This window comes from Salvelinus alpinus, chromosome 22 (assembly GCF_045679555.1).
Source record: "Salvelinus alpinus chromosome 22, SLU_Salpinus.1, whole genome shotgun sequence".
In the NCBI taxonomy this organism is placed as follows: domain Eukaryota; kingdom Metazoa; phylum Chordata; class Actinopteri; order Salmoniformes; family Salmonidae; genus Salvelinus; species Salvelinus alpinus.
Window position 1 is genome coordinate 10743477 of NC_092107.1, and position 26423 is coordinate 10769899.

Genomic DNA, 26423 nt, shown 5'->3' on the forward strand with positions numbered 1-26423 from the left:
TACCATTGTATGATGTTTTATTAAAAAGTAAAGAAAACATGTCAGCCTGCGGTCCCATGGCTAACTCCTCCCCACTGGCTATTCTCTATCAGGTTTACCATTGGCAGTGATGGCTGGGGGAAATACTATAAACCTCAAAACAAAGCAAAGGGGAGATCTAAACTTCAAACCCATATCCTTTCAAAAAAATTGGGGGGGGGGGGGGTTCTTTACTTGTGAGCCCCACACCTGTCCAACCAATCCCGACCCCAGTTGCGACTATAAATATATTTTTTTAAAGTGTAAAATACTTTTTTTGTTCCTCCGGAAAGAAAGAAAGTATTTACAACAGGAATTTTACTGAGGAGGGCAGTCACTTTTGCAATTCTTTAGATCTGCTCTTCCATCTAAATATTCAATGTAATTGAACAGCCAACAATTACATTTCAAATCATCTCAGATACAAGATTCGAGTAGTACAAAAAACAAACAAACTCAAAGCGCTTTTTAAAACTGCCCAAATGATAAGAACCAAATTAAAATCAGATCGTAGGCTTGACGATTCAATGACAGTAGTGTTAGAAAAGTACTAACATACTGCATAGAACTGCACATACAGGACAGGTCATAGTCAAGACATCTGCATTGTCTGACTACCTAACCGGTGTTCTGTAAATAGATACCACAACACCCCATCTGAGAATTACTCCAAGGACCTTAGTGCTCTCCAAGGTTCGATTATGGTACAGGGTACACACACTAGCTAGAGGGAAGTTTTTTTAAACACCTACTCCACAGTAGAATGTGCATGAGGTTGTTTAAGGAAAGGATATGAACAAGACAAGAGGTTCTCAAGGGACCATAACTTGCACTATGCTGGTTAAAAGTGCAGGAGTATAGCACCACCTGGTGCTAATGAATGGAAACATACACAATAAGGAGTTTGAAGCAATGATAATAACCTGAAGGATTTGAACCGAACAACCCGGCTCATGGTCCACGAACCCTCACACAGATCGCCTACATCGGACTAGAACCTAACCAGACCTTGTATTGATGACATGGCATAATGATGACCGCTGACAAATCTTTGAGGGAGGAAGTGGTTATCGCTCGCAAGTATTTCATACACTTCCTTTGAATCAAATTCGGCCAAAATGTGCAACAAAACAAATCATAAAAATCCCATTTCAAGTCAACAAAACACATTTCCATGCATTTAGACCATGGCTATGCTTGGATTTGTGGTTTAAACACTGGTTTAAAATAATAAATGCCTATAAATGTCAATGAGACAGTAGAGCCCTACCACAGTAGGTATATGAAAACAAAAGGCAGCCCTAGCTTTACAGGGAGAAAACTACAGGGCGGAGTTTAAGGGGAATCATCTACTGAATTTGAGGACATTCTGGAGGTGAAAGGTCGGGCAACGCGGTGGACCAGGAATGAGACACTGCAGATAAACATGTGTTGCTGCAACAAGAACAGAGTCCTCTGGAGAAAGAGGGGGTTAAAATGTACCGTTGTTTTTACAATAGGTATTTTCATTGTCAACACAGGAAACTGAATTGCATATGTAAAAACCTGGATTATCTGTATGGTTCAAATGCTTAGGCAGAATGATGGCTAGGCAGTTGGTGCGTAGCCTGAAGGAAGAACTCAGACATATACACCAAGGGCTTTGGTGCCCTCGCACGGCTGGGTTGCCCAAAGGCCAGTGTTTAGTCACGTCAAAAAGCAAAACCAGAGAATGATGACTGTACATCAACATAAATTAGGTATTTCCTGGAAAACGGTTAACATCCCATCCCTCACAGCCCAAGCCGCACAGAAGCTAAATTACAACTTTAAACCTGGGAGGATGACCAGAATGTAAGGTGTGGGGGGATAAATAAAAATTCTCAAAGAGCTCTGACAAATCCTCTCGTCTTAGATGTAAATGTCTGTTTGAAAAAAAGTCCCCAAATATTTAAATCGCATTACAAACATAAATCAGTTTCTTTTTTACTCAAAAATATTAACATAACCAAAAACACAAAAAACTCCATCTGAGAAGTTGAGTCCCATTTCCTCAGAATTGGGAGGGGTGTTCTGTTTTCATTTTAGGGGCAGAAATTTGAAAAGACAAACACAAGAAGCACCCTGGACTTCATTATGAACGTTTTTGCCGCTTGGAATGTCGGTGGCTGGCCCCGTTCTCCTCGTCACTATCCCCACCATGGCCCCCCCGCTGCCGAGTTCTCCGGTTGTCGCCCTCCTCGCCATCACTCTCTTGCTCTCGGTAGTCTCGCCGGCTGGACGTGGTCGCCGCCCGCTTGCTCTTCCTCTTCACGCTGCCCTCTTCCTCGCTCGCCTCCGCTTCCTTTCTCCTCTGCTCCACCACTGCTTTCCTGGGCCGACCCACCTTGCCTTTCCCATTCTGCATCTTCCGAATCTTGGGCGTCTCCTCTTCCTCCTCGTCCTGAGCGGTCCGACTGACTCTCTTCCGCTGGTGCCGGCGCAGGTAGCCAAGGCCGGGTAGCAGCTTGTGGAGCAGCTGGGTGAAGCTCTGCTCCGTCTTGGCCATGCAGGAGAGCACCGAGCAGCCACTCTGGTTGTACTCCTCGGCGTTGGAGAACACCAGCTTGACGTCCTCCAGGAAGTCCTGGGCGTGGCGGTACTGGCCCTCGCTGAACTTGGCCTGCATGGTCTGGAAGTCCATGGGGCTGGAGATGATGTCAAAGTAGTCCTCCGCCTCCTCTACTGACACCGGCTCTCTGGAGCGAGGAGCGAAGACGGGGAGGTTAGAGGTCAGGTCTACTGTCTCAGATCTAAATATCTTGATACTATTTCCATGGAATTCACATGGACACCTACACTGAACCTGCATCTAATCAACTGTCTGATATCTATATAGTTAGTGTCAATGTATGTTGTTACATTGAGATAGGAGTATAAGTCCAAAGTTAGTTGTGCTAGTCAAGCCATATTTGAAACACATTCAGGAGGCATTTCCCAGCTTCACAAATGTTTAACTGCATGCCAGTCTAACTTACAGAATAGTAGTGCATCAGTCTCACCTGAACGGCCAGCTGTAGCGGAATTTGACCAGTTTTTGCAGGATCTCCTCGCTCCTCTCCAGCTCCAGGGCCTGCCGACGCACCCCTGCCTTTGAGCTCTGACGCACCTGCAGCAAACCACACACAACATATTAGTGTTGGCAAGGGGTCAAGTTATCTGCATAGAAGCTGGCTTGCACCAGTGCGTGAGTCACCAAAGTCCATTTTATTTGCACTTTTTTGGTATATACAGACTTGTCCCATCGCTGGAACTCCCATGCAGACTCGGGAGAGGCGAAGGTCGAGAGCCATGCGTCTTCCGAAACACGACCCTGCCAAGCCGCACTGCTTCTTGACACACTGCTCGCTTAAACCCAGAAGCCAGCCGCACCAATGTGTCGGAGGAAACACCGTACAACTGGCGACCGTGTCAGCGTGCATGTGGCCGGCCCACCACAAGGAGTCGCTAGAGAACGATGGGACAAGGACATCCCGGCCGGCCAAACCTTCCCCTAACCCGGACGATGCTGGGCCAATTGTGCACCGCCGCATGGGTCTCCCGGTCACGAGCCGGCTGCGACACAGCCTGGAATCGAACCCGGGTCTGTATTAACGCCTTAGACCGCTGCACCACTCGGGAGGTCAGACCAGTCTTTCTAACCATGAGCCATAGGGTGTGTGTGTTCTCACCAGCTCGTCGATGTCTGCAGGACTGCTAGGGGCGGCCCTCTGTTTGCTGGGTTTACTGGGGGGAGAGTGCTTCTTAGACGCCTTACTGGACGCCTTCAATGCTTTAGAGTTCTTTGTCTTCTTCCTTGATCTCACTGGGAAACAGAAGAGTCCAGTTAAATATACACACCATCAGAAAAACATTTAAAATCAGCCATTTGTTGTACCTGTATGAACTGTAAGAATAGGGATGAAGCTATAAATCACAAGTAAAATGCTGAAAGATTCAGATTAAAAAGAAATCTTTTAATAGACATCCTAAAACAGATCTCTGGTCGACTAGGCTCATCAACAAGCCCAACTTCTCAGAGGGAGGGAGCTATGTGAAGTCAAGAGACCTCAAAATGCACTGGGCCGAATCCTCGCTCACGGTTTGGTTTGCAATGTTATGTTGCCAGATCTGCAGGGTAAAAACCGACCTGCTACGGCAGCACTATAACCACCGGTCTTCCAAACCCAATTGTGTGTGGTTACCTTACGTGCAGGCCTAAACTCACAGAGGATCACTCTGCCACATACCGTCAGCCAAGCCGGGGGTGAAAAGCCCACCAGATCAAAAAGGGGGGACGACACTCAGACAATGAAGAGGGGAGAGAATGAGCTCAGAATACTGCACCACATTCCTGTCATTCCCATCTTTCTCTGCATCCGTAAAATAGAAACGTGTACATTGTTCGGCCTGTTCAGTTCTCTCTGGTCAGGGTAGGAGAAAGTCTGGGCCCTAGTATCTATGTAAAACCCCTGCTACACGACAGGCCCTTCCCACTAAGGCCCTTTAAGTCAAAACTAACTTGTCCACCCAGGAACATTCCCTGTCTTCTTGGTAAGCGACTCCAGTGAAGATTTGGCCTTGTGTTTCAGGTTAATTAATCTCCCAGTGTCTGGTGGAAAGCAGACTGACCCAGGTTTACCGCTAGGATTTTGACTGTGATTAACTACATTGTGGGTTATCCTGAAAAACTCCAGCCCTTAACAATTACAAGCATACCCATAACATGTTGCAGCTACCAATATGCGCAAAAATATGGAGTGGTACTCAGTAATGTGTTGTATTGTATTTCCCCCAAACATAACACTTTGTATTCAGGACAAAAAGTTACTTGCTTTGCCATTTTTTGAAGTATTACTGCCCTGTTGCAAACAGGAAGCATGTTTTGGACTATTTGTATTCTGTACATGCGTCCTTTTCACTCTGTCAATTAGGTTAGTATTATTTAGTAACTACAATGTTGATACATCCTCAGTTTCTCCGATCACAGCCATTAAACTCTAACTGTTTGAAAGTCACCATTGGCCTCATGGTGAAATCCCTGAGGGGTTTCCTTCCTCTACGGCAACTGAGTTAGGAAGGACATCTGTATCTTTGTGGTAACTGGGTGTATTAATACACCATCCAAAGTGTAATTAATAACTTCACCATCCTCAAAGGGATATTCAATGTCTACCTTCTTTTTGTTTTTACCTACCTTCCAATAGGTGCCCTTCTTTGAAAGGCATCGGAAACTCTCCCTGGTCTTTGTGGTTGAAATTCACTGCTTGACATTACAGATAATTGTGTGTGTGGAGTACAGAGATGCTTTCATAAGAAAAATCCTGTTAAACACTATTATTGAACACAGAGTGAGTCCATGCAAAAATTTTTTTACTCCTGGAGGTATTTAGGCTAGCCATAACAAAGTCCTGAACACGTGACTCAAGGCATTTTAGCTTTTCATTTGTAAAAATGTCTAAAAACATAATTCCACTTTGACATAGGGTGTTGTGTGTGTAGGCCAGTGACAAATCTAAATGTAATCAATTTTAAAATTCAGGCTGTAACCACAAAATGGAAGAAGGGGTGGGAATACTTTCTGAAGGCACTGTACATCTGTAAGGTCCCTCGGTTATGTACTGAATTTCAAGCACAGATTCAACTCATGAAAACTGGCAGTGATTGGTAAATGGTTAACAATAACAAACCAGACTTTAAAATAGCTCTTTAAGCATGGTCAAGTTAATAATTATGCACAGGATTATGTATTAAGCCACCCAGACACATCAAAGATAGTCGTCCTTCTGAGCTGCAGGACAGGAAGAAAACTGCTCAGGGATGTCACCATGAGGCAGTAGGTGATTTTAAAACAGAGGTGGCTGAGATGGGAGAAAACTGAGGATGGATCAACAACATTGTAGTGATTACATTTCTAATATATTGTTGTTATTTTTTGTATTATTATTTGCTACCATTTTAATTATTATAATTTTATTACAATGTATACATTGTTACTTTGGCAATATTGACACAATTTTCATGCCAATAAAGCAGCGTGAATTTGACTCCGAAATAATGACCTAAATGACAGAGTGAAAAGAAGAATACAAATATACATAATACAAATATTCCAAAACATGCATCCTTTATTATCACACCAAAAGAATACACCGTTTGGCCTAAATGAAAAGCCTCATGGTTGGCGCAAATCCAACACGTCACTAAGTAACTGCCTCATTTTCAAGCATGGTGGTGGTTGCATCATGGTATGCTTGATATCTGAAAAGACTGGGGAGTTTTTCAAGATAAAAAGAAATGGAATGAGCTAAGACCAGGCAAATCCTAGAGGAAAACCTTCAGTCTGCTTTCCACCAGACAGTGAGAGAGAAATTCACCTTTCAGCAGGACAATAACCTACAACACAAGGTCAAATCTACACTGGAGTTGCTTACCAAGAAGACAGTGAATGTTCCTTAGTGGCCAAGTTACAGTTTTGACTTAAATCTACTTGAAAATCTATTGGCAAGACTCGCAAGACTCAGTACTGTTACATTGGGTGATGGTAAGTAAGGGTCCCTACTGGGGTCAATAATACTCACAGCTGTGGCCCACGGCCTTGTAATCATTATCCTCCTTGTCCTCTTCATCAGAGTCCTCGGATTCAGACTCCTCTTCGTCCTCAGAATCCTCCTCTTCCTCAGTGTCCTCATTGTAGTTTCTGGAACAACAAGTAGCCATCAGCATTCTGTTAAAGAGCGTTCATCCAATAGCAAAACAGGCTTTTCTTTACACGCCGCAATTTTGGAAGAACATTTGAAACTAGGGGCTGATTTGGGGGCTCATCACTGGAGTCAAAATAATAAAACACTTGAGTATCTTCAAAGTGGCTTCTACAGTACCACCTTTAGATTGAAACAGCTTAATTGTCATGTTTGACGAAGAACCAGAAAGTTTAGACACAGCTAAGTCTTTAATCCACCAGTGAGGTGTTGTGTGTTATCGTGTGAACCCTACCTTCCGCGGGAGCAGCGTCTTTGCACGGCGGGCTGGCAGGCGGGGCACAGCCACTCCCCCTGGGGGATGCGGTAGAGGGCGGGGCGCAGACAGAACAGGTGGAAGGCCTTGTTGCAGTCGTCACACAGGATGAGCTTGTCATCCTCACCTGAAGGAAGGATGGAGGAGAGAAAATCATCATCGCAGACTTAGTAAATAGTTTAGGCCTACACTGTCATTAACTCTATACATACATATTTAATTGTCTAAAGTCACTAAGACCAGCAAAAGTTATTCATGTAAAATATTAAATAAGGAGAAGCCTCTCTGTATGGAGTGTGCGTGCAAAACCTACAACTGAGCAAACAAACCATATCCGCGCTGCATGCCTCACAACCCAGGACCCACACCTACAAGGAGTAGGGGATGATACGGGATTGGGCCAAGAAGCTGCCATCACACATCCAAGTTCATTTGGCTAGGGCCCAATTTACAATGAGACAGTTGGTCAAATCCTCAGGGATAAGGGCACACCCATTATCTCCACCAAAACAAGGATTCATCATAATCATTTATAACCTATATAATGTCTCTCATTCCCAAATATGTGTAGTTCAAGATAAGGTTACAAGCCATGTCTAACCTGAAATCACTGGGTAGGTTTCCACTACACCATCTCTGCTAATGTCAGATCAGCAACATGGATAGGAGGGAGCAGTGTGTTGTCACACAGGGCCTTGGGTATTGTACTTCTACTTATAGTAATTATATTACCTCAATACTTATACAGGGCCTTATACTGTAGTATCTTACTGCTAGTTCACCTGTAGTGTGGCTGTGTGACAGCATGTGGTACACCTGCACCTGTCTGACACTACTCTGTCCCTGCTCTGGGCTCATCCACCTGCCCTGCCTGGGACTGGGGCTAACCATGTCCCGCAGCACGAGGACAGGAGGCCTCAGCCCTGTCCCTGGAGAGAGTACAGGCTGTTATTGGAAGAGAGAATGGGTTCCAATAACATAACTGGTTAAAATCAAGGTAATACATTTACTAGAGCAAAGATCAACACATACAGTTGAAGTCAGAAGTTTACATACACCATAGCCAAATACATAAAAAAAAAAATAATAATCCTGAGTTAAAACAATTCCTGACATTTAATCCGAGTAAAAATTCCCTGTCTTAGGTCAGTTAGGATCACCACTTTATTTTAAGAATGGGATTTGTAAGAACAATAGAGAGAATGATTTATTTCAGCTTTTATTTCTTTCATCACATTCCCAGTGGGAATGAATTCCCACTGGGAACATACACTCAATTAGTATTTGGTAGCGTTGCCTTTAAATTGTTTAACTTGGGTCAAATGTTTCAGGTAGCCTTCCACAAGCTTCCCACAATAAGTTGGGTACATTTTGGCCCATTCCTCCTGACAGAGCTGGTGTAACTGAGTCAGGTTTGTAGACCTCCTTGCTCACACACGCTTTTTCAGTTCTGCCCACAAATTTTTGGCCATGCTGTGATGCTGCCACGGCCATGCTTCACAGTTGGGATGGTGTTCTTCGGCTTGCAAGCATAACCCTTTTTCCTCCAAACATAACAATGGTCATTATGGCCAAACAGTTCTATTTTTGTTTCATCAGACCAGAGGATATTTATCCAAAAAGTATGATCTTTGTCCCCATGTGCAGTTGCAAACCATAGTCTGGCTTTTTTATGGCGGTTTTGGAGCAGTGGCTTCTTCCTTGCTGAGCGGCCTTTCAGGTTATGTCGATATAGGACTCGTTTAACTGTAGATATAGATACTTGTGTACCTGTTCCCTCCAGCATCTTCACAAGGTTCTTTGCTTTTGTTCTGGGATTGATTTGAACTTTTTCGCACCAAAGTACATTCATCTCTAGGAGACAAAACGCGCCTCGTTCCTGAGCGGGGTGACGGCTGCGTGGTCCCATGGTGTTTATACTTGCGTACTATTGATTGTACAGATGAACGTGCTACCTTCAGGCGTTTGGAAATTGCTCCCAAGGATGAACCAGACTTGTGGAGGTCTAATTTTTTTTTTCTGAGGTCTTGGATGATTTCTTTTGATTTTCCTATGATGTCAAGCAAAGAGGCACTGAGTTTGAAGGTAGGCCTTGAAATACATCCACAGGTACACCTCCAATTGACTCAAATTATGTAAATTAGCCTATCAGAAGCTTCTAAAGCCATGACATAATTTTCTGGAGTTTTCCAAGCTGTTTAAAAAAGGCACAGTCAACTTTTGACCCATTGGAATTGTGATACAGTGAATTATAAGTGAAATAATCTGTCTGTAAACAATTGTTGGAAAAATTACTTGTGTCATGCACAAAGTAGACGTCCTAACCGACTTGACAAAACTGTAGTTTGTAAACAAGGAATTTGTGGATGAAACACGAGTTAATGACTCCAACCTAAGTGTATGTAAACTTCTGACTTCAACTGTAGCTGATAACGTCACATAGCAACTTCACTTCAGTCATTCAAAGATTCTATACATTAGTCAATCATGTCTTTCTGCCTGTTCGAGAGGTTTGACTCGAAGGCCATGAACAGATTTGCTCATTTTTACTGCAAAGATTCCTTTAGTGCAGGGGCCAGCAAACCCCTAAAATGTTTGTTTATACTGTGGTTTGTTTTACTCAAACCACCTCGTGGGCCAGATTGACACTCCGGCTTTAGTGGAATGCAAGGTGATTTGTGGATAGCCGAAGTCTTCACAGCACCTTACTCAGGTGGATCATCTCCAACAGGCAGAAAATGACAGTCAAATGCTTTTATTGTAAATCAGGGTTTAACGAAACTTGGTACTGGGGTCCCCCCTGGGTGCATATTTTGTTTTTAGCCCTAGCACTACACAGCTGATTCAAATAACCAACTCATCAGCGTGCTTTGATTATTTGAATCAGCTGTGTAGTGCTAAGGCAAAAAACTTGTTTGGGGGCCCCCAGGACTGAGTTCGGGAAACGCTGGTATAGATGACTCAATACTGAGAAAGGTTTTCTTGACGAGACCTTGGGGCACGATGTGCAACCAACACCCCCCCCCCCCCCTTATTTTAAGTTTTTATTTACCTCTGATCGACTTGTTAAAACTAGATCCACTTTAAGGACACGATCTGTAATCGTTTCTTACTAATTGGTCCTTTCCATTGACACCATTTTAAAATACCCTCTTCAGTTTCGGACTCCCTCATACAGCTCCAGGACGTTGAGGATCACCCACCTTTCCTGCGGCACACCTTGCAGCGTGCGTTCTCTGCCGACATGTCCCACTTGATGCAGGCGTCCAGCATGCCCAGCAGCACGTGCATCCGGGAAAAGGTCTGGGCCTCGCGGATCGCCGTCTTCCATTTCTCTACTGCCGTCGCCACCTGCAGACAAATTACAACTTTTTTAATTACTTTTTTTATTGTATTGATTTTTACAGAAAAGTGTGTTTAAGGTGCACTTCAAAACATTTATTTGACACCTGCATCACCTCGAGACCTAGTCATGAAACCTGTATTTTCAGACCCTGTAACCAAAAAACTGGTAATGGGTCTGCGAGAAAATATCTGTTTTATGCAAGTAAATTCAATAACACTACTGTTTAACACCTTCCTAGTTTGAATTGCAAACAGGCCCCATGGTTTAATCATCCCTCTTCCAATTGCCGGTTACGCACTGAGATGTATAAAAGGGATTATTTAAAAAAATATATATTTAACTGGGGAGCGTGAGTTAATTAAGAACAAATTCTTATATACAATGATGGCCTACACCGGCCAAACCCAGACGACGCAGGGCCAATTGTGCACCGCCCTACGGGACCCATAGGTCACGGCCGGTTGTGATACAGCCTGGATTCAAACTATAGTGACACCTATAGCACTGAGATTCAGTGCCTTAGACCGCTGCCCGAGCTACTTCCAAGAAAGTGGTAAAAAAGGGGCTGTTTGAAAAGGGGTTGCCTTGTTTTAAATTACAGGTAACATACCATGTTGTCTAAAATAGGTATTACTCACCCGTGCCTCCTCCGCCAGCTTCTTCTCCTCATCCACCTCCTCAGTTTTCCTGCTCTCCTCACCTTCCTGCTTCTTCTTCTTCTTCTGCTTGGGAGCCATGAAGCCCTGCAGGAATTTCTTGATGACACAGGCCTGGAGGGTGATGACGCACTCCCCAAAGTCCTTTAGGTTCTCCAGGTCACGCACCTGAACACACAGAGACAGACAGGGGTCAGAGGGGAATGGTCAAGTTCAGAGGTCATACTCTGCTGGATGTGCAAGGCCCAAAGACAAATACAGGTAAATGGGCATTGAGGAAAATCTTGAAAGGTTTGTAGATACAAAATAATATGTATGGCCATTAGTTTACTCCTGCCTATATGACCTGACCAGATATGTGATCAGGATAAACTCCTGATTCCAAACATGTCAACTGATTGTATGAATAAATAGTTACCTTTCTCTCAAACTCATCCATGCTGTCGTCCATGTAGCCCAGGCCTCCCTTCTGGAGGCGCGAGGCCACCTCGATGACGTCGCTGCGCAGGTACTTAAGCAGCTCCTGGTGGCCGTCACAGCTCCTCAGCCCCGGGTTCCCCTTGCGGGTCAGGTTGATAGAGTGGAGGATGTCCTGGTACCTGTCAGCGTACAACACCCAGTCAGTCAGTCACACTAACTCACACACATATACCTGATCCATGTGACCTAACCAGGAAAAACGCTGGACCATTTGCATAAATAGGACAAGATAAAGTGTGGCGTCGCTCACAAAGCAGTCATTAGGTGAGTGAATGAATTGGTGGAGGGTCAAATCAAATTTTATTTGTCACACACATGGTTAGCAGATGTTAATGCGGGTGTAGTGAAATGCTTGTGCTTCTAGTTCCGACCATGCAGTAGTATCTAACAATTTCACAACAACTACCTTATAAACACAAGTGTAAAGGAATTAATAAGAATATGTACAAAAAAATATATGGATGAGCAATGGCCGAACGGCATAGGTAAGATGCAGTATATGGTATAGAGTACAGTACATACATATGAGTAATGTAGGGTATGTAACCATTATATAAAGTGGCATTGTTTAAAGTGGCTAGAGATACATTTATTACATCCAATTTTTTATTATTAAAGTGGCTGGAGTTGAGTCAGTATGTTGGCAGCAGCCACTTAATGTTAGTGATGGCTGTTTAACAGTCTGATGGCCTTGAGATAGAAGCTGTTTTTCAGTCTCTCGGTCCCCGCTTTGATGCACCTGTACTGACCTCACCTTCTGGTTGATAGCGGGGTGAACAGGCAGTGGCTCGGTATGTAGAATATAAGGCAAATGTCTCCTCACCTGACTTGCAGCTTGGTCTTCAGCTCACTCTCTCTCACACCCTGCGCGTGGAGGCTCTCCACCAGGTCATCGAGTTCCCGTGGAGCATCACACACAAACCTTCAACACAAGCGTGGTGTAAACACATAGTATATCATAGCACAAATATAATCATCTGCTCTCTGGTGTAAGTATCGTTTAAACATTGTTATTGAACGACAAATCTGTTTAGTTATCAAGTCAACCAATGATCATCTGTCAGTGAGTTTCTTACCAGAGGTTCTGTCCCTGGTTGGGAGTGGTGGTCTCGATGCAGACGGCGGCTAGCGCCCCCTGATGGGCTCCCTCGCTTAGAGCACCATCTAGACTGCCACCGTCCTCCTCGACATCTGCAGGATCAGAAACAGAACAGGGTCGTGTTCAGTAGGCACAAAGGCAAAGAAAGTGAGGGACTCTCTGAACTTGACCAATAAGAATAGCTTATTTTTGTTTTTCCTGTTGCACTAGGTTTTCTACGGTGTGACCTAATGAATACGACCCAGGTTTAACGCTGCAACTACTACAACTAATAATATCAAGAAATTATATTATAGGTTTCACAGAAGTCGTGATTATTGTGTTATTCTCTGAATTCTTATTTCTTTCTTGACATGGTCAAATAACGCAATTTTTTTTCTTCCTAAGTTGCCATACAGAAACTACAGGGCCATGAGTAATTTAGAAAAGAATGGTACTGTTATAAGCGGTCTCACTTAAAACCTCATATCAGTCGCCCTGTTTGACCTAGAGACTAAACTTTGTATGTAGGCGTCTTTTACATGCTGAACAAAATTTGCCTCAAGGGCCCATAAGTTCACTCAGGTCGATTTTCCTCCATTTTGGAAATTTTGAAGAATAAAAACTCAAATTCAGTACGTAGGCCTCTCTTAACTTCAGGGTTCATACACATTTTTGACAGACGGAATTTCATAACTTCTGCGTATTAAAAAAGTATGTGTAATGTGGTATTGACACAGAGGCTGCTCTCTGATCCCATGTAGCATCTCCTGTCGTTGTGCAAGGCACTTAACCAACCAACCAACCCCCCGTTGGTTGGTTAACAGGCTAACTAGCATCTATTGATTTGTCATGTCCCATACATTGGATGCCCAAATCAACTGGAAGTATTTACAAAACAAGTTGAAGCCACATAATCCAAAAGAAAAGCTACAGCTAATCTTTTTAACACCCTATTATTTACTGTTCGCGATTCGCAAATTATTATTTTTGATTCATCACAATTGAACCAAATCCCAACTAATACAATGGCGAAGTGAATTGTGTGTTGTAAAAAATAATGGTTTAAATTAATCAACTTTATATGGCCTTATTCACAAGCGTCGGAAAGTTTTTGGGAAAATGACGAAAACATACATGCTAACAACAGCTAAACAGTTAACTACAGGGTACAATATACATTTTTAATTGGCTACCTAGTTAGTCTGTTCTCTATCATATTTTATAGGCTATATATAGGCCTAACTGCTGCTGCAATGTCGACCATAATCTCTCTGTGAGCAACGGAGAAGTTGATGAAAAACTAAAAAAATATTCCATTACTTTTCCATGATTTTCATGACATAACCAATCCCTTAGCTTTTCTCAAACTAAGTTAAGACAGCGATTCCCAAACTAGGAGTCACCTGATATAAAAATGGGGTCCTGGGAGATTTTTCACATTGAGAGGAACCATTGTCACTCACAATGGATATATTAAAAAAAATAACTTTGGTGACTTTCTATGAAAATAAAATGTGTCTCCTTGCTTACGTAACAGACATATTTGGGAAACTGAACGAACTGAAAACAAGCATGCAGGCGTTTAGGCTCCTGACTCAAAGAGAATACCCTGCCGTCTCATTTTGAGCATTAATGCCGCGTTCAAAACTCGGAAATCTCCAACTTCAGGGTGTTCAAGACAGCTGGGAACATGTAAAAAAATGAGCTCAGACTAGGAAAAATTGTTTTGAACAGCCACCCACCTCAGAATCTCAGGCCTCTTTCTAGAACTCATACTTTCTGACCTAAAGATCACTGAAGTCATGATTTGACCATAAAACCTATGGCACCCTTTGCCAGCTCATATCTGTGTGTAGCTGGATTTAGTGCTCTTGTCTGCATTAAAACAAAACATCGATCCAGGTTGGATGTGAGCGCAGAGATGAGGTCGACCACACACCCCGACTTTGACTTAGGTTAAGAGATGGCTGAGTCATTAATAAATAAGGAAAGCAGATTTTACGTGTCCATTGAAATCCTTCGTAAATCCACTCCACAATGGCCTATCAACTTGAAACTAAGTTTGGCACTGATATCTTAAGAAATAAGGAAACTATTAACAATTCACCTTTTGACTATGTAACGCTAATGCTCAAAATAATCATTAAAAAAAATCTCAGGGACTACGTCAGATTTACTCAAATTTTGGTCTTTTGACTCATCACAATAGTCTAAAGAGTTTAATAAAATAAAGTTGATGTATTCAAAGATTGCCACACTATACCAGTAGATGCAAATTAGCACATATCCTGGGAGCTAAAAATACTACCAAAATCTTTTTCTCATGACCAATAGAACCAAATTACATGGTACAAGTCTTATCATAGTTTGAGAAAAACTACGGAAATGGTCAAAAGATGGCTAAGTTATTTGATGTGTCCATTTAAAACCAGTGTATATCCACTCCACATTGGACCATCAACTTGTCATCGCTATCATGGATGTCCTTAAGATAAACCCCACTGAATTTCGTATTGACATCTAAAACAAGGAAACTATTGCAACTCATTCTTTGCATATGTAACGCTAATGCTCAAAATCTGCACTCATCTTCTCCTCATGAACCATTCGTCAGATTCACTCCAGTTTGTATTTAGACTCATGATTCCACATAAAATAGTTCCTACATGATCGAGTGCTTGTTTTGTTATTCAACTGATCTTGTGTGTCCTTTCTGTCATGTGCTCACAGCTATATATATCAATTATATGTCTTTACTCTTCTGGGACATGAGGCACTAAACATAGCTAGTGAAGAGGATAAGGTGTACTAGTACTAAGGTTTGCAGACTCTCAGCTGTGATGACAGTGTACTAACTTACCATCAGTCTCCTCTTTGGTAGCCTCCTCGTCCTCAGGCTCGACTGTAGCCTCTTCCAGGGGGAGGGTGTAACTGTAGTCAATGCTGTCGTGCACCCAGCCCTTCTCTATGTACAGGCCAGGCACAACATCAGAAAACAGCCAGTACCTAACACACAGACAGAGTTGGCGGGTCAATACCGATGGTAATATAAACCAACAGTGACCTGAATCAACTGTATGTGTAAAACGGTTTACATAGTTGTCGATTCCTTATATATCCAACGTCTTGGGACCGTTGAGGATGCATGCCCCAAACCAGAGCACTATGTGCATGTATCAAGAGTCAACTGTAAATAGAACACCTAAACATATTGTGAACCATTGAAGTGTGTGTGCTGACCTGTTATGGTTTCGATCAGTTCCCAGTGGGATTCTCCTCAGCACCAGTTTGGCTTTGGTGATGCCGTCCTGGAAGGCCCTCTCCGCTGCAGCCTTCTGCTTGCGGACACGCTCCTCCTCTGCCTCTTTCTCCATGCGCTCTGAGGGGAGACAAAACAGAATTTGAGCCGGCACTCATTCATAACAGAGCATTCCCATTGCATAAATCACCTAAGCAACTATGGACTCAACCATAGCCATCTTATTCTTTCTAATTGCCCCCCACAATGAAAATCGCAGAGAGGACTGTGGATCTGTCTCCGTCTGTTAATACGTTAGTCACACGAGACCTCAGACAGCATTGGCCCGATTTTAACTAAACTTGTGTTGAAGATGAGTCTTACAATAGAGATCTGGCATTTACAAAATTACAGATTGGCCAGATAATGGCGCTGTAACAGATTGAAAATGCAAACTTTGAAAGGTCAAGCCCCTCACCGTTTGATCTACAATCATGACATTTGGAACATAGGTCCCTCTCCTCATAAGGAACATATTTGCCTCAGAGACTCATAAGGTCAGACATGATGAAATTTCCACCATTTTTTTTTTTTTTATGAATTCAAAAAGAGTTCCCCGCTACTCTCCTGGCACCGAATTACCAATTTGCATGAAACTTGATATGTGGCATCTATGGACAAAGGTCTCAACGCAATATTTTCCAGACTAGTACCTAAAAACATGTCCGCTATTGACCAATAAACTTTAATGTGTGCGTGGTCTGGCACAAATGCATATAAATCCGTCAAAGATATTCATATTGTAACAACATTTGGTACACATGTTGAAAACACTCAAGAAACAACATATGCAAGAACATTCATATCGACCACACGGTGGCGCTATAATGAACACATTTCTATTTCTTGATCTGTTTGACTCAGTGATTAAATTTGGCACACATGCTCTGGCACAGGAGTCTAGCTAACCCACACAAACTCAACACCACTGGCCGAATTTTGACAAAACTTGAGTGAATGATGTGTCTTGCCATAGAGACCTGGCATTTTCAAAATTACACTGATTGGCTCAAAGGGGCGCTGCATCATTCGTGGGGACGACATGTTTACTGTTGCCTACTGATAGGAGTATTTCCTCACCACGTGACATAAGGAAAACTGGCCCAGTCTAATGATCTACAACATGTCCAGCTGTCCTTACCTTTGTTCTGTCTGTCATGCTCCTCCTTTTCCTTCTTGGCCTGGATGGACATCAGCCTCCTACTCTTAACCGTACTGATCATGTCTTCCGGCTCCGCGGCCACCGACTCTGCTTTCACCTTCACCTCTTTCTTGGTGCTACCCTCTTTCTTCTTCTCCACCTTGGTGGCGGCTGACGGCGAGTCACCACTGGCAGCCTCCTCGACTTTGACATCAGCTTGTTCCTTGCGCCGTTGCTTCTCAGCCCGCTTGCGGTCGTTGACCTCCTTGAGCGAGGCCAGCCTCTCCTTCCACAGCTCGGCCGAGCGCTGCTGCATGGAGTCCACGTGGTCCTCCACCGAGTAGGTCATGAGGATGCGGTGAGACAGTGCCACCAGCAGGCTGGCCTTCTCCGTCGACGTCAACTCAAACACCTCCACCAACTCCAGCCGCTCAAGGAACTCGCTACTTACCACCTGGTCGAAGCCCCCTAGGGTGCCCCAATCATCCCCCCCGGAGCCCTGGCCCGAGTCATCGCCGTGGGCGTCGCACGGCCGCAGGCACAGGCGCACCAGCTCAGAGACAGAGTGGAGGGTGAGGGGGATCTCCGACAGGGGCATGTCCAGCTCGCTGTAGCCCTCGGCCAGCTCGTCCTGCAGCAGGGTCTGCAGCAGCACCACCAGCACACGGTTCAGGTAGAGGAAACCTGCCTTCTCCCCGGCCAGAGCCTCCATCAAGGCCACTGCCGTCACCGGGTACTGGTCATCGGGCATTAGCAGGCCCGCGTAGCAGTTGAGGAAGTCCGCCACCATGGCCACGTCTCCGAACAGGGAGTTGGGCAGGCCCTCTGGCATGTCGACCAGCTTGAAGACAGGCAGTGCCTTGCCGCCCTCGATTTCCAGGTCCTCATAGCGGCGCTGCTGCTCACGGCGCACCTGCAGCTCCTTCTCCCGACGCTCCTTAGTCTTCTCCCGGAGCTTCTCCTTGATCTCCTCACGCTTCTTCCTCATCACGTCCCGCTTCTCCTCCTCGCTCATGGCCGCCCATTTCTTCTTGTGCTCCAGCAGCTCCCAGCGCTTCAGGACAAGATCGCAGAGCTCCTCAGGAAGCCGGCCCCGGTCCTCAGACGAGAGGGCCTTGGCCGCCTTGGATATAAGACAGGACATGGCGTTCCTCTTGTCCTCCTTGCCCTTGTGCTCCTTGTAGTAGCGCAGCAGGTGCAGGGCCATGGGGTGCAGGGGCTTGCCAAGCTTGGGGGTGCCTGGGCCGGTGCTCCGGGCTCTCTTCTTGGGGCTTCCAGCGGAATGAGGGCTCTTGGCCAAGTCCAACAGAGTCATTTGCTTCATCTTGGGCTTCTTGGCGCCTCCACCCTTTTCATCCTTTTTGAATGATGCCTTCTGGCCGCTCTTGCCGGGGGTCTTTTTGCCAGTAGCAGATTTCTTGTCTCCAGGTTTTTTGCTGGATTTGGGGGAGGAGAGTACAGAAGCCCCACCCTCTCTTTTCTTGGGGGTACCGGAGTTCTTTACCTTCAGAGGCGAGCCATTCATTTTCATCTACAATATAAATGGATGCTTTATTGATTCAATCCATTGCAAGACTAAATATGCAAATTCAATTGAACATTTAACAAATCCTCTGATTCTTTAGAAAACCACTAAGCCAGCTAAAGATATGTGCAAATGAGATTACATCAGCATGTATAAAATTTGAGAAACCTGCATGTGGCCCCAGATTGTAGGGCTCAGAGGCATGCCGAGAGAATCATTTTTCTTCTCGTTCCCCGAATTCCCTCCTCCCGGGGTGTTCGAGGTCTTCAGCTTCTTACTGGGTTTGCCCTCTGTTGAGCTCAGGCTCTTGCGCTTGGCTGAGACTGGATTCTCTGTGAAAAACTAAAAGGCAAACAAAACTATTAGTCACATATTTAAAAAACAAATATTATATAAAAACAGTGCCTTCAGAAAGTATTCATACCCCTTGACTTAAGTAGCATGGACTCTGAAATAATAGTGTTGAACATTTTTTAAATGACTACCTCATCTCTGTACCCCACACACACAATCTGTAAGGTCCCTCAGTCGAGCAGTAAATTTCAAACAGATTCAACCACAAAGACCAGGGAGGGCACCTATTGGTAGATGGGTATAAAAAAAAAGCAGACATCGAATATCCCTTTGACCATGATGAAGTCATTAATTACACTTTTTCATGGTGTATCAATACATATCACTACGAAGATAAAGGCATCCTTCCCAACTCAGTTGTTCAAGAGGAAGGAAACCGGTCATGGATTTCTCTATGAGGCCAATCAATGGAGAACACTGAGGATAGATCAATATTGTAGTTGCTCCAAAATACTAACGTAATTGACAGAGTGAAAAGGAAGCCTGTGCAAAAAATATATATATTCCAAAACATGCATCCTGTTTGCAACAAGGCACTGAAGTAACACTGCAAAAAATTTGACAAAGCAATTCACTTTTTTGTCCTGAATAGAAAAGTACTGGATTTTCCCCAAACATATTACTGAGTAAGCCTCTCCATATTTGCAAGCATAGCAGCGGCTACATCATGTTATGGGTATGCTTGTAATCTTTAAGGACTGGGGAGAGTTTCAGGATAAAAATAAATAGACAGATTGGAGTTAACCACAGGCAAAATCTTTTGAGATTCAGTCTGCTTTCCACCAGACACTGGGAGATTAATTCACCTTTCAGTAGGACAATAACCTAAAACACAAGGCCAAATCTACACTGGAACTGCTCACCAAGAAGACAGGGAATGTTCCTGAGTGAACAATTTAGTTGACTTAAATCTACTTGAAAATCTATGGCAAGACCTGAATATTGTTGTCTAGCAATGATCAACAACCAATTCGACAGAGCTTGAAGAATTTACAAAATAAGAAATGGGCACAATCCAGGTGTGGAAAGCTCTTAGAGACGTACCCAGAAAGACTCTCAGCTATAGTCGCTGCCAAACGTTCTTCTACAAAGTATCGACTCAGGGGGTGTGAAAACTAATTTAAAAATGAGATATTTCTGTAATTAATTTTCAATAAATTAGCAAAAACCTCTAAAAACATGTTTTCACTGTCATTATGGGGTATTGTGTGTAGAAGGGTAAATTTTAAATACATTTTATATTTCAATTCAGGCTGTAAGAACAAAAAGTAGAATAAGTCAAGGGGTATGAATACTTTCTAACGGCAAAGTATGACGCCGTTTTGTCTCACTGTTGTATTTTATCTACACGTCCATCACATAATCCAGAGCTCCTATATCAACAGGAGATTATGTGGAGGTTTTTGGACAAAAAATAAAGTTAAAACCCCATATAAATCTAGGTTTACCTTGTGTGGATCCAGGAGGAAGTCGCTGAATTTGCTGGGCAAGTTGAACTTCTTCACCAGTTCATCCTCCACCACCCAGGGGGCCGTCTCTCCCATCCCAAGCCGGAGTGCATAGTGGCGGATGAAGTAGCGCATGATCTCCTTGGTTGGAGGGCGCTCAGTCCGGAAGAGGCTGTCCACTGGGACATCACTGATGACCTGTTTGTGTAGCGTTAAAAAATGTATATAAATTACATACATAGACCCCAGTGTTGTGTTGATTACAGCATGCAATGGAAAACATTTTAAATCTATTTGGTAACGGAAAACAAAAATGTGCATTTCGTATTCGACAAGTTTAGGTAGCCCCTTCATGTTCCAATCCCTTTTTCCCCCATTGTGTAACCAATGAACACGACCCAGTTACATAAAACATGTGCACTTGATGGCCGGAAGTGAACCATGGACATTTTAAAGCAGTGGAGAGGACACCAACCTTATCCTCGCTGATCAGCTTCACGTCATACTTGTGTGGCAGGAACTTTGGCATCACCCATCTCTTCTTCTCCTCCTTCATAGCGGTGGGAGTTTTCCTGGGCGAGCGCCGTGCTCGGTCACCTAATGACAAACAAGCACACAGTATATTTTTTTACACGCATGTGAATTTTTGGGGATCAGGCCTGTGTGGATTCTATGCTATTTTTACATGTACAAATTTGTCCATTTGACAAATCTCTTTAATATGTAAAAACTGCAGCCTCTGAACTAGCACACATCTTAAAGCTCCATGTGCTGTATTTTAGGGATGTGTCAAAAGTGATGGTTTTTGGTTTCAATTAAGACCTAGACAACCAGTTGAGGGAAGTTGCTTTACTAATCAGTGACCTTAAATTCAATCAATCAAGTAACAAGGGAGGAGTGAAAACCCGCAGTCACTCGGCCCTTAATGGAATGAGTTTGACACATGGTTTAAACTGACATGTTTTTTATTTTTTGCATTGTATTCATATATATATATAAAAAATATTTTTCCTTTAAAACTAAGAAAGCAGTTTGTGTCTCATGGTCCGTCTCTTTCAGATAGTTAAGCATTGCACCTGTACTACCATTACTTTACCTTAATTCCACCTCGCAAAGTTTACATTACCTCCTCAAAGTATTGCCATACAAGACTTTGTTGCTGTCACTTGCCTCTCTCTGCCATTCCCCCCCCCCCCAACTTAACGACGATGACTTAGTGGTGGCGAGTCGACACCAAAATAATTGATTCCTTGACTGCTTGCACGTCAACCCCCATTTTCGAGCGGAATCGACTTCTAAGACTAAGCATTTTTGTAATGGAGGAGACTGATTAGTTGCCGTGCTTCCAAGAACAGTGGAGAAGTAGACCCTTGCGCTCAAACTCTTAGTTGTTGCATAAATTGACCCACTATGCTGTTTACTTTCCGCATCTACTTCATGCCGCTGAGTCTACCTTTAAAATTACACAACTTTCCCCAGGCCTTTATAGCCTATCGTCTAGTTATGGCTATAACACAGAAAATAATAGGTTTTGTGATAACTGCACAATGGTGGAAAAAGAACCAAACTGTCATACTTGAGTAAAAGTAAAGAAACCTTAATAAAATGTTTTATTTCACATAAAAGTAACCCAAATATACTTTTATTTCAAATTCCTTATATTAAGCAAACCAGATGCAACCATTTTCTTGTTTTTTTAATTGAGGGGAAAGCCACGGGCATACTCCAACATTCAGACATCATTTACAAAACGAAGCATGTATGTTTAGTGAGTCCGCCAGATCAGAGGCAGTAGAGATAACCAGGGATGTTCGAATGATAAGTGCGTGAATTTGACTATATTCCTGTCCTGCTAAGCATTCAAAGTGTAACGAGTACCTTTGGGTGTCAAGGTAGATGTATGGAGTAAAAAGTACAATATTTTCTTAAGGAATGTAGTGAAGTAAAATCAGTCAAAAATATAAATAGTAAAGTACAGATAACCCCCCCCAAAAAATATTTTTTTACCTTACACCACTGTAACTGCACTGCAATTAACATTTTGTTGGGAAAAAAACTAAAAATGGGTCGGGATTTTCCTTAACTTCAAGGATCCCAATTTAGTTTAAACGTTCACACACCTACTGTGGTGGATTTTGGTGTAGGTTACACAAAATCTAATAATTGTATTTGTTAGCACAACATGTCCCATAGGTGCTGTACTCACTGAGGCTCTCTCGCCTGCTTTCCCTAGTCTCCCTGGGGCTCTCCTCCTCTCTGGGCAGCTGTTGTTCCTTCTTCTGGTTCTCCTGGCTGGCATTCTCCTTGTCGCTGGAAGGAGAGTCGCAGGCTCCCTCTAGCTTCTTCTCTGACGTCTCCCCCTCAGCGTTCCCCTCAAGCGGGTGTATCTTCACGACCTTAACCCGCAAACTCTTTTCCTTCCCCACCTTAAAAAAACAAAATGAATAGGTGAAGGGGGCTAAAAAGCAATTTCATTTTCTATCAACATATTTTCCATTAACAGTATTTCTTCCACCTTCATTGACTACTATCTCACCACATGAAAACAAACATCCACAGCATTCGACCAAAATAAAAGAACATCACCAGAAAGTCACACTCCTCGTCTACGGCGTACTTGGTGAGGATCTCCACCCAGGCCTGGTCCACCAGCTTGTCCAGGGAGACCGTGTTGTGGTGAACCATCTCCAGGACTGGCTTCTCGAACCATAGCGGGTACTCTTCTTGAAGCCTGGAAATAAATAACTCATGTCAAACATCTCATTTATCTAAAACTCAATAGAAAATGCCAGCAATAAACAGTCTTCTTATGTTAACTGATTTGGGTTTATTGGTGCACTTTCACTCAAATAATTTTGACAGATGATGGCTTAGTGTGACTATTGCTATTTCACTAATCGAGTCACCTGCTTTCCATAATTCATAAACATGCATGGAGCAGTCCAATCCAAGGAATAATTACAAATGAACATGCCTCAATGAAACACAGACTGCTAGGACCACCAATGCCTGTCCTATCTGTACACAAACACTTCTCCAACAGGGGGAGCCAATTCAAACCCTGGCTTCCCTGCCTGGTATAAATAGACATCTTTAAATACGGCTGCTGATCCTGCCTGGACTGCCATGAGGGTGCCGGAGGAGCACAGCCTGGCTGTGGCACTGCTCTGAGGTCATTCGTGTACACACAGAACTCAAAGCTTAATGTCCTCCCACAGCGCAGCGCTCAATGCAACAGCAGCCAATCTGGACACGTATCAAATGAGAGAACCTAGACCTTGTCTATAAACAATCCCTAATCCAATCCCTTCAGATGCACACAAGTGCCTAGGGGTTGTTTCTAAACCAGGCCACACTCTTATCACTAGATTCAAGGATGACTCAATCCATACGTCCTGCAAATAGAAAGGAAGGAGGCGCGCGGGGAACATCCAATAACACAGCTGTAAATCATGTCACCTTCAACTGGATCAGCTGCACTGATCTTTTTACCCTCTGCATGTAATGATGATTTATATTTCTTTTGAAACAGAGCATTTGTTAGCGGTCGTAATGTCGCTCAAGTTAGACTTGCTTGTTACTCACAGTTCAGTGACTTCTTGCTCCTCCTCCCAGGCCTCCTTGTGTGTGAGCTGGTTGCTGCCGGTGCTCTTGCATGTCCAGATGCGTTCGGCGTATCTCTGCAGGCGCGCCTCATACTCGCTGTAGCCATTTCATCAGGATAACAACATCCACTTAGTCACTTGACTCAGTTAGCTCTACGGCATACCCAGAGAGACCCCCCATTCATAATTAATGAATCATGTTAGGAGCAATTGATCTCAATAATTAAAAGGCCGGATGCGAGGGACGTCCCACACCAAGCATACATTCTGGATCCTTTCATAACAGAGCCAAAGTGCAGGATAATCCCCAGAAAAACTGTGCTCCAGCTGAAACTAAATCTGACAAGTCTTCCTCTCTGTAGGGACTAAGCAATGTGTTATATCACATCCTGATATCATTAGGACTTTGGCATCTATAACTAGATGTTAAGCAGTACAAACTTTACTTATTATATTGCACTGACTGACAAAATGCAGAGCACAAACGTTTGGGTTGATGGTGCTTTGCACTGGGATAGTAGTAGTATTAGGGTTTGTTTACAGGTGGCTCGTAATTTGCTGTTTATCAGATAAGGTCAGTGTACTGTACCTTTAGACTAGACAGACAAATGTGGGGATGTTGGCCTAGTGAGTTATGCAGCCTCAAGGAGCAATACATGTCAAACTCACGTGGGGCACCAACATACTTCTGTATCTATTGGTAGTAAGGCTAGGGGACCTCAAAACAATGCATTGAACTGCATTTTTATTACACCGCTGAGCCACCTGAACGATGCATTAGTATATCAATCGGGCATGCCTGGCGGCCATGCACCGGCTACACTTGATTGGAAATTGATTCATGTCACGAACACGTTTGCCTTTTCTTACAAGTCATATTACAACCGTTGTATTTCCAACAACTCAAACTTTACAGTTTGATCTGCAAGTCAAATCCGTCCGATTTGATCATGAGCTAGTGTCAGAACTGACGTGATATAATCTGCTTGTTCTTCAGTCTACCCTGTAAAGTTAGCTAGCCATGCTAGTAAACGCGCCACCGAGACGGCATGACAAACTCAGAGACCGTGAGAATCACCCAAACCAGTTATGCATAGATCAGCTAGATAGCGCAATTCTCAAGTAATATTAGTAACTTTAGTAGTACTTAGTTAACGTTACGGTTTGTCTAGTTAACAGTTAACTAGTTTTAAAGAGAGCACAACTTTGACTACGAAATAACAGTGAGTGACTGTGGGCATATTACGATAGGGAAAACAATCCAAAAGAAGCACAACAAATTCGACATAGCTAACATTAGCTATTTAGCTATTATTAATATTCAGAAGCTGAACAACATTTAAAACACTGACACAAAACTCGATGTTCCGATAAGTGTGCATAATGGTTTTGCTTTGACAGTCAGTTAGCTAGCTGGCGAACTGAGTCGGCTTTGCCATAATGTGAAAGGATACTCTTTGTTCCTGAAGGCCTCCTTGGTGTGTTCGATGATGTAGACCTCCTCCTCTGGGCCTGGCGGCTCGGCTAGCGGCTTAACCAGCGGGTAGGGTTTCCGGCCCAGCAGTGGTGCCATCCTGAATACGAAACGGCAGCGATGACGTCTTAAAAAATAAAACTCCTACCACAAAACCACGCAAAATATGACAATATGGCCTTAGCATGTAGTCAAGTATCCAAAAATATTCCAGGAGCATTCAACGTGTAGCATCTAGCTAGCTAACCTAACAAGTCGGCTAAATCCTCGCAAACAATAACACAGCACTTCTTGCTAGCAGTCAAATCGCATCCTTGTTCTGTTCGCCGGTAGTTGTGTCATTGTTTATCAACACAAACTTTACAAAAACATCTGTTTAAAAATGTGCAATGATAATGGACTCTTCGGGTAGGCTATCCGGAGAAACTTCTACTAGCTTGTCCCAAAGGAGGATGGAGAGGCGAGCTGACAGGATTCTCGAACTCGCGGCAACAGCGGAGGTTCTCGTCAGGGGGTCTGGCGCGCTCTCCACTCCGGTCTCCAAAGACTAGGCCTTCTCTCATGGAGCGATTTTTTTTTTTAGACTCGCAGTGTCCGTCCTTGAAAGTTTAAGTTGTTACAATGATAGTAAAGGGTTGTAATAACTTAATTGAATATGCAAGAGATTAATTACTGGGTTGAAAAAATGGCGGGAGTTTCCGCCCGGCAAAATACTGCACAACCCCAAAACTCAGTTTCCCCAGAAGGCAAACAGCGTCGTATAGATTTATCCCACCCCTCTCTCTTTCGATTGGTCTAACAAAGAGCGATCCTATTGGCGCGTTCTAGCTATCATTTGCATATTTCCGTTAGGAAACGCCTACTCTGTGAAATGCGCGTGTGCAATAACTCAATTCGCCATTGTACTACTTATAAACAACGCATTTTTTTTTAACTTTTGCAACGGGTACATTTTACTAAACTTAGTTCACTCTGTTCGTAAC

At 43.5% G+C, this 26423-nt stretch overlaps 1 protein-coding gene across 1 annotated transcript; it reads right to left on the minus strand.

The window, feature by feature from the left end:
- Positions 1-26207, minus strand: LOC139549700 (tyrosine-protein kinase BAZ1B-like). The gene is made up of 20 exons (XM_071360379.1): positions 25421-26207; positions 23947-24063; positions 22948-23092; positions 22568-22787; positions 20837-20958; positions 20362-20559; positions 18728-18901; positions 17035-18565; positions 15836-15974; positions 15456-15601; positions 12591-12705; positions 12338-12436; positions 11453-11633; positions 11017-11202; positions 10236-10383; positions 7012-7159; positions 6597-6715; positions 3708-3841; positions 3039-3145; positions 1-2735 (listed from the first exon to the last, which is right to left on the minus strand). Exons 1-20 carry the CDS (start codon positions 25537-25539, stop codon positions 2132-2134), a joined length of 4752 nt encoding a protein of 1583 aa, XP_071216480.1. The 5' UTR covers positions 25540-26207; the 3' UTR covers positions 1-2131.
- Positions 26208-26423: the final 216 nt, after the last annotated feature.

What these genes read in the sequence shown, in the direction of transcription:
- LOC139549700 (XM_071360379.1), bottom strand. Translation starts at nt 25,539, where the DNA reads ATGGCACCACTGCTGGGCCGGAAACCCTACCCGCTGGTTAAGCCGCTA. An exon ending in GAGGCCTTCAGGAACAAAGA is followed by an intron (nt 24,064 to 25,420) that starts GTATCCTTTCAC and finishes AAATGGCTACAG; the next exon opens with CGAGTATGAGGCGCGCCTGC. An exon ending in AAGACCAAGCTGCAAGTCAG is followed by an intron (nt 11,634 to 12,337) that starts GTGAGGAGACAT and finishes GTACGCTGACAG; the next exon opens with GTACCAGGACATCCTCCACT.